The 8,934-nt window shown below is 44.3% G+C and overlaps 2 protein-coding genes across 2 annotated transcripts in view; one reads left to right on the top strand and one right to left on the bottom strand.

Annotated features, from left to right (window-relative positions):
- Positions 1–179: 179 nt before the first annotated feature.
- Positions 180–3,452, top strand: tpt1 (tumor protein, translationally-controlled 1). Its single transcript, XM_030112803.1, has 6 exons — positions 180–384; positions 1,202–1,275; positions 2,173–2,360; positions 2,510–2,615; positions 2,713–2,829; positions 3,056–3,452. Exons 1-6 carry the CDS (start codon positions 357–359, stop codon positions 3,056–3,058), a joined length of 516 nt encoding a protein of 171 aa, XP_029968663.1. The 5' UTR covers positions 180–356; the 3' UTR covers positions 3,059–3,452.
- A 583-nt stretch (positions 3,453–4,035) lies between these two features.
- LOC115402681 (general transcription factor IIF subunit 2-like) overlaps positions 4,036–8,934 on the bottom strand; it is a 47,445-nt gene continuing 42,546 nt past the window's right edge. The window contains exons 6-8 of the mRNA XM_030111205.1: positions 6,414–6,513; positions 4,851–4,994; positions 4,036–4,170 (exon numbers count right to left, since the gene is read on the bottom strand). Of these exons, the coding sequence (XP_029967065.1) occupies positions 4,036–4,170; positions 4,851–4,994; positions 6,414–6,513 (379 nt within the window). The remainder of the gene's footprint in view (positions 4,171–4,850; positions 4,995–6,413; positions 6,514–8,934) is intronic.

Here is an 8,934-nt window from a genome sequence, read left to right as displayed (position 1 = left end):
AGTATGGCACAATAGAGGTTATGGAGATGTATAAAAAATACTTGCTTTAACTCTGTCTTTATTAAAGCATCTATATGGAAGGAGCTCCCCTTCAAGAAAAGTTGGCCACGGTACATTCATCCTGTTTCAGTTGAAGTTTTTTTTTTTAATTTGCAGTTCCACGTTATGACCACTGAGGAAAGATGGCAGCAGAGCGCAGAGCGCGCACCCGCACAGGGCCAATTCGGCCGCGCTGACGTCAGCGAGACGTAAAGTGTGCAGCTCGCGGCCTGCTCGTTCTTTTCCCTCTCCCGTGCTGTCGGAAGCGGTTCGGCCTGCGCCCCGGTCTCTGGAAGAATCTCCACCGAAGCAGCAAAATGATCATCTACAAGTGTATCATCAGCGGTAATGTTTCCCGTTCAACCCGGCCCATGTCCCGGGGGGTCTCTCAGCCTCACCCGTTAACTCTGCTGCTCTCTGGCTGGTGATTGGAGAGAGTTGTCCCGCTAACTCGTGTCTTCACGGCCTGAAATTAGCCACATGCTAATCCCTCGCTATGTGGAAGTGCCTGCTGTTAGCCACCCTATGGGCTAGCCGGCACCGCGGACTCTGCTTAGTTTCTTTTTGTTTTTTGCGTTTTTGTAGTCGGCCGACTCTTAAAGGGCCGTGGGTGTTGAGGTAGTGTCGAGGGGAGACTTTGTGGGATGTTGGGGTATGGGACGGTAGTTTGAGGGTAAATGTTTACGATGGTTATAACGGGAGCAACATGGCCGCTTTGAAAATTTCTTTAGAATTTGTTCTCTATCGTGTGCCAGAGTTTTGAGGAGTTTTCCGATGTCCCCGTAAAGTCTGTCTCTTAAAGCTGTTCTTGCTTGTGAATCAAACAGATGTTGGACCATATTTGTATTTGTCTTTTGGTAAACTTAAAGGGCTTCAACCATGATAGTGGAGCCATGTTCTATGAAAGGAAATGCAGCAAAATGGACATTTTTTTCTCGTCTATTGTCTTCTTTTAGTCACGATATATCTCACTTGAACTGGACAGAGTTCAACTTGAAGCAGTTTGAGTTTACTTTTCCATATGAGTAAATAATACACTGAAAGCTAAACAGTTCTCTACACATCCTTGCTAGATTTCACGGCTTGACTACAGCCGGGCTGAATAATGTATTTGTTGGATAGTAAAATTCATCATATGCATTTCCTGTCTTTGCTTTCACAGGTGATGAGATGTTCAGTGACATCTACAAGATCACTGAAAGTGAGGATGGAATCCTCTATCATGTTGAAGGACATGTAAGTTGAAGCTGAATGTGATGCTGCTGTGGTTGTCTTGTGTCACACACAGACAGAAATAGATGGACTCGGGGTTTAAATGCTTGAACATGCAGAACTCTCACATGTTGGGGAAAAGAAATATGTCTAACACGGAGTGACGGTGGCAACTGAGTCATGATTCTCGCTCGACTGGGAGCGGTTCAATGGGATGAATCATACCAATTGAGACAGGTTAACCCTGAATTGGGCTGGTGACTTTATACAAATCTCAAAGTAGAACTTGACCCGAATATTCGGTCATTATGGTGGAATCTGTATATTATATAAAGTAACATTCAAATACCAACTGCCCGAAAACTCCCACTTGGACATTCTAAGTGTTAACTTAATACCATTAGAGCTGGAGACATTTCTTTAGTTTTCTGGGCTTTTAAAGTCATTTGAGACACAGGAAGGGTCAAACAATGTGCTTGGGACTCGCGTAACAGCAATATTTGAAAGGATAAGACCTAAAATAAATTACTCAAGCCTTTTTTCCCCCTTCTGTTTGAATTCATTGGCTGGCTTAGCATTGTCTGCTGGCGTCTCAGTCCTCTCCTCCCCCCGGATCTTTCTCTTTAAGTGCAGGGGTTTGTTAGCTTTGGGAATGAGGCTCACCGAGTAGGAGGTCCAGCTGTGCACCCTCCAAACATCCCAGCTAGCAGCAGATGTTAATGTAGCCCGCCATGGCTATGTTACAAAGTAAGCTAGTTGGCGTACCACTAGGGCTGCCACAATTGATTATTTTAATATTCTCGAGATTAGATTACCAAATGATCCAGGGGCCGGTGGTTGGGGACTCCTGAACTAGACTGACCAGCCAGATTATCTGTGGGAAGCCATGTGGTAATGTGCGGTTCTGCTCTGCTGTGCTAGATGGTGGCCAACAGGACGGAAAAAATTGATGAGAGTCTGTTCGGAGCCAACGCTTCTGCTGAGGAAGCCCCCGATGTCAACGAGGAGAGCAGCGTCTCTGGTGTGGACATCGTCCTCAACCACAAACTGCAGTCGACGTCCTTCGACAAAAAATCCTACTTAGCTTACATTAAGGGCTACAGCAAGTTGTGAGTATCTATTAAATTGTCATCAACAGTGAAACGTGATTTGAAAACGCTTTCTTTCAAATGTCGGCGCCATTTTCAGTCGAGTAACTGCTGCTGTAATGTAATGCCACTAAATGCACTAAAGGGTCTTACTCTGCTTCCATGTTCAGTATTAAGGATAAGCTGAAGGAGACAAATCCAGATCGGGCCGCCGTCTTCGAGGCAGGAGCTCCCGCCGCAGTCAAGGCAATAGTGGGAAACATAAAGAACTATGACGTGGGTTTTATTTTATAATAATAAGTTGTTTCAGTTCAGTTTTATTTCAACCGAGAACCGAGTGTGATTAAAGGATCTGAACTTTGTTCCACTGCAGTTTTACACAGGAGAGTCCATGAATCCAGATGGCTCCCTGGGTCTGCTTGACTACAAAGAGGATGGGCTCACACCGTTCATGATTTTCTTCAAGGACGGTCTGGAGATCGAGAAATGCGTAAGTACATCCAATAAGCACCACAAAGCTACTATTTTTGCCTCTAAAATAGTTGGTCTGGTATCTTCATAGACATGAATTTTGCATTGTTTTCCACTTGTGTGTAATAAATGATGCTTACCAGCAGCCTGCATGGGTCACATAAGTTTTCAATAAAAAAGAGGAGGAATCATTAGGTGGATGTTAAATCATTTGTATGACGGTACGATCTTTCTCTTCTCTGCAGTAACTTCCTGGAATGACATCCGCCTTTCACCCGACTGCTGCTTCTCCAAAGGCCCAGAAAAGCAGACTGTAAGGAGCTCGACTTCATCAAGCCTGAACGGACACATTCTCACCCAACTCCCAATACATTGGCACACGCTTCCAAAGCTGGGGGACTCAAACATGACTGGCCACTGAATACAGTTTTTAACTTTTTTTCTTTTTGGCTTTGATTTTCTTGTGTTGCCCCCACCCCCCTCTCAAGATTGGCTCGGTTTATGTCATTAAAACTAAACGGCAGGACAGTGAGAGAAACTCATGAGCGAACGTTTCCTCCCACCGATATAGCATTGCTCTGTACTGGTTGGCATCCCAAAATCTCTTCATGTTTGAGTTTATTAAACAAGATTCCATCAACATGTCTTCTAGTTTAATTTGAAAATAAAGTTTAGAATCAGTTTTTTTTTTTCTTTCTTACAATGCAGGCTTCCCTTTCTGTACAAGACAAATTTCCTACAGCAATTAACGTGTTGACGAGGTGCCACATTTAGAGAGTACGATTTACAGCTTTAGGTTCTCGGATTCTTAGTGTTGAGACTTGAGAACACGCAAACTACACAAAAACCCCTGGAGCCTTCTCTGCTCACCACTGATCCAGCAGGCAATATGAAGAGGCGGGCATAAAATCACCTTGAAGATTGAAGCTTCCGTGACACAAGGTGTTCAAGCGACGGGTCAGCAGTCGTGAGTTTCTGTACTGGTGGAGAAAACCTGTGCGCTCAGTGAAAACATGAAGACTCCCGATGCCCAACTTGTGTGATTACTGTGCGTCCTGTTCTCAGATGTTCAGTCAGAAAATGAAACGTGAAAGACTCAAATCACTGCTGTGGAACAATACTCAGTTTTATTTTAGAGGGAGGGAAAAAAAAAAAGAATTGACAGTTACGTCAACTTCATAATCAACTGAAAAAGTTGAATTCCTTGAGTTGGAGTTTGATGGAGTCAGTCGGACAGCTCCTCCTCCTCGTCCTTGCCGGCCTGGTAGTGTTGGTACTCCGGCTTCAGCTGCCAGGTGTTTTTGTGGGGTCCCTTGCTGATGTACGTTCCGATTTCTCTCATGATCTCCTTCAGGTAGCTCTGCATCACACGGAACAAACTGAAACCTAAATCCTCACATTTTTTTTTTTACAGTTTTAATGCCATAACGACATTATCAAAAGCACTGCAATGATTCTAGTGTCTTACGGTTTTAGTTTCACAATTTCCCACTGTGGCAGCGCCATGTTTCACAACAGCCACCAGGTGGCACTGCTGCACTGACCAACTGATGCAAGCAGCGCCGTTTCATCAATAAAAGTAATGCCTTGCAAGACTTTTCATAATGGGCATTTTAGTTACATTAGTTCAGCTAATTTGAGTGTTGGCCAAGTACTTCAGGAGAGAGATGATGGCGTGGAGCGTATCGGGCCGCTTGACTCCTACTCAGCTGACGGTTATGCAATCAGATGCAATCAGAGGGAGAGGAGGACCTCCGGGTCTCATCAGCACCTACACATCGCTGCTCACTGCAGGCCGGAGCGAATCCGCTGCACTGTATCGATTCATGCCGTGTGTGAGTGCATGTAAGTGTGTGTACGTGCGCACGCTGGCCCAAAATTTCAGCCACAACAGAAAATGTGAACCAGGCATAAATGTTACTTCGTGGGCGACTTGTTCAAATTTAACAAAGCAAGGTGGGCAGGTGCATAGTGTTCTTTCATGCTTTGGTCTTTCATTTATCTTGTTGTGTGTGCGCGCGCGTGTGTGTGTTTGCTCACCACAGGTTGCTTGGTGATCTCCACCAGACTCTTCATGTTGTAGTACTGGTGCCTTTCAAAGGCTGAGAAGAGCATGTCCAGCACGACCTGCCGCTCAGCCCTCACCATCTTCCCTTCAGTCTTCTTCTTCTTCTCATACTCCAACTGTGACACACACACTCGGCATCAGCACGGCTCCTTCATGCCGTTAGTACACATGTAACTTCACTAATGGAAATGGGGGGAAAAGGTGTTTTTTTGCACATGCACGCAGTGATCCAGGTGTTTTCACGGCATGCTGAGTGATCTTCAGATAATGAACCGGACAGTGGAGAAAAGCCTCGTTTGGCTCAGGGGCCGCACAAACCGCTCAATTTGCTCCTGCAGGCTTCTAACTTGCAGCATGAGGGAATAATCTGGAGGTAATTTGAACTCTAAATCTTCCCTGTTGTGTTAAAAGAGAAAAAAAAAATCTAAATTATCAGGAAAAAAAATTGGGTGTTTTTCTATATTATTTATTTAATAATAGTCTGTTTGTCCAAATGAACAAAAAGATCTTAAATCTCTCTGCAAGAGTTCAAGTTTATGCTGGCAAAAATCTGTCGCTTCTCAAAAGGCATCATTTCTGCAGCTTTCAGCAAGCAATTTGTTTTTTTATATGTTCACCTTAATAGTACCCCGATGCTACTCTTAGCATCGCAACCTTCAATTAATGAAGCAGAAACTGCAGCCATGTAGTATACTTTGTGCCCATGAGTCTCGGTGCTTTGGGATATTTCAGCAGAGAGCTTGAAGGATAAACTGGTATGATGGAAAAAAAAACATCTTATAATTTGTTACAGTAATATCTAATCGTTTATGAATTAAAAAGTATAGTAAACATGCTTCTCAGGCTTTGCTAAATGACACAAAAGCTCAGCAGTCTCTCAGCAGAGTGTTTTCATGTGGAGTGAAAGCTTCTAATGAATCCACAAATTGTCTGCGTTGCTGGAATCACAGTGCTCCAGTAAAATACTGTTGGTTTTGGGTTTTTTTTCCCCCCCTTTGGTTTTGTTCCTTTTCACACAGAATTAAATTAAAGAGAACCAAAGTGCATTGCTAAGTGCTGCTGTGGGTGAACGGACCGAGGCCGGCTCATTTAAGGGGTCGCGGTGTTGTTACCGCGGCCAGAATGATTCATACCAGAGGGGAGAAAAACAAACCGGGTCCTCATTCAGCTGGGTTTTAGCAATACACGCTTGAATATGACCCCACTGTGCAAACTCCCAGCTTCATCTCTGTGCTCACAAAAATACATGGAAAATAGGATGTATCGCCTTTTTATGAACATATAATAGTCAGCCATAGGTTGTGACATGCTGGAAAATATCACAGCGTTTCCTGTGACGATAATAGATTTCACTCTAATCCACAGAGTTGCTTTTTTACAGGGAAATGTGCAGCTAAGCTCTGCTGCAACTATCATCGTCTCAGTGCTACGGCTGCATCATACACACTATCTAAAGTCATTCTGAAACTATAGCGCTTCATCATTTAGCCAGGAGCGTGAATCAGAGCGGTGACACGCGCGCGCACGCTTCTCACGTTGAAGCTGTGGTTGGCCACGGGCTTGAAGACGGTGGTGACGGCTTTCTCCAGCTGCTGCGGCACGCGGCGGGGCTTGACGGCCTCTCGAACCTGTACCCTGGTGCGCGCACACACACACACACACACACACACACACACACACACACACACACACACACAGGAGAGAAAGAGTTGTGTTTGTGATGGGAGTTGATCTCCGCTGACAGATGTGCCTGTTGGCACGAGGGCGACTGTCACCAACTTCAAGCTGGACTAACAGAGCCAGCGCTGGCAGCTGCCGCCCGATCGTCTATTTATTGTCTCTTCACATTCGGCCGTCTTGGCTCGGCCGATCCGGCATGTTGTATTTGGACTGCGAGCCGAGCGAGAGAACAAAAACTGCAGCTGCTTCACGCCACGACGACCAGGGCCGACTCTCAGTGCTCGGCTTCAACTGGCTGCGCCGATCAGTGTGTTAATGTTCATAGTCAGACAAATCGTACAGTCGCAGAGTTCCTCAGAAAACCGTGCGGTGATGTGACAGTCCCATGCCGCCATGACAACACGGAGCCTCGGTGACGACGGAGAGGGACATTTGTCATCTGCTGTCTAAAAGGGAGATGAGAAAACTGGATTTCTGTCAACAGACTTGCCTCCCAGTCCACAGAAAACAAACATGACGACCCCGCCACGTCTGAGGAGGCTCACGCCGGTCCGGGCTGGATGATGGAGAGTGCCGGAAGTTCAGCTGGCAGACACGGGTTTTGCACCCCGGCCTGTAAAGTTCATTCTTTTCAGCGTGAAACGCAGCCGAGTGATTCGAGGGGCCGGCGCAGAGACGGGCTCGCACACTAATGTAAATGGTTTTGTGTGTTTGCCTTGGGTTGTATTGTAGCAGTGCATCTGCCACAGTGATGCTGTTGCTATAGCAATGCCATCCTCCAGCTCTGGCTGGAATAACATATTACAATGAGGAGGAGACAAAAACAGGTTGTTTTTTTTTTTCCCTTTTCTTTTTTTTTTTTTTCTCCCCTTCACAGAAACGGGGCAGAGCGGACTCGAGTGTGTTTAGCGCACAAAATTAACAGTTGCCGCGATGCCCCCTGCTGCCAACTTCTCTGCCCTTGTTGAAATTAATTCACGGCACTTGAACAGACTTTATGTTGTGCAGAGGTGAAAGAAGCAACATCAACAGCACAGATCTGGAAAAACAAACTCCTACCTGTTTTTCCTACCAGTAATGTACAGTTCTGTTTCTCTACAAACCCTGTGAAAGCCAAGCCATTGTTGTGTGGAGCACTGCGAAAATATCCGCTGCCGACGGCAGAGCGGTTCGCTCGATTTAGATAACAGAATGTTTTTGTTGACAGTTTTTGCCAGAGCAGATACAATCAGCCGTCAAAATCCAATCTCTTTAGTCTCGTTTTAATTCATCCTTTTTCTCGTAACTGTGCAGTGCTATTATTTATGTTTACACACTTTAAATTGACAGGCGGAGGGGGGATAGAGGAGTATACACCCCCCTCTGTTGTGTCCTCAACTCCCAATAATTACTTTTACCGCAGGAGGGGATGAAACTGATTAACTCCTCATAGTGATTAGATCTGCTTCATCAGTAGACGAATTAAACCCTTCAAATAAAGGTGTTTTAACTTCTATATTACGAAAGAAGGAGAAGGAGGGAGAGTAAAACATGCAATAAATTCACTTTAAAGTCACTCAGGCTGCACACACCTCAAGCTGGCAGCATCTGCTCGGCTGAATGTTTCCCTTCCTGTATCCTCAGATCGGGAGATGTCGTCGTTTTTGAGGTACAAGGTCGATAAGACATTTACTGATATGTGCTACTCAGAAACATTTTGACAAATGAGACAGGCGTTAATTCACTGTCTTATTTTCTACAATGAATTTGCATTTAAACATTACCTTCATGTTACAACTGATTAAAAAAGTGTTTTATGTGCTTTATATTGAGACGTTTTTGAATTTTACAAGAAGCCAAGAGATAAAAAATAATAATAATCACAACATAATATTCAGTTTTGATTAAGATTTCTTCTCAAAAATCAAACAGGAATTTTCACAATTTATACTCAAGTACATCTCGTCTAAGATTTAATTATTAAAAAGGGACAAATTTGAAAAAAAGGTTAATTTTTGAATCTGTAAAATAGTATTTGGCTCTCTGTCTGGTTTCTAAACTTTGTAAATATAACAATAGCACGCGCCCACTTTCTACCATATACGGTCAATGCACAGTATCTGCTGAACATTCTGCCTGTAGATCAATGGACTTTTACATCAATCATGGCAGAGAAGACACGGATTTTAACGGAGATTGAAACAGAAGCCCTTGTGGGGCAGGAGGAGGCAGGAAAATGGTATTTGGTGGTGACAGTGGAATCAATAAAGAAAATTGGGTGAACAGCAGCGTGCTGTCAGCTGATGTGCTGTGTTCTCAAAATGAAGCTTAGTTAAAGATGCTATAAAAAAAAGAAAAAAAAAATAGACATGCTGCTGTCTCATTATAAAAGCTGCA

Source organism: Salarias fasciatus, chromosome 16, assembly GCF_902148845.1.
Source record: "Salarias fasciatus chromosome 16, fSalaFa1.1, whole genome shotgun sequence".
NCBI lineage: Eukaryota > Metazoa > Chordata > Actinopteri > Blenniiformes > Blenniidae > Salarias > Salarias fasciatus.
The sequence above is the reverse complement of the archived record's forward strand: the minus strand, read 5'-3'. Positions and strand labels throughout refer to the sequence as shown.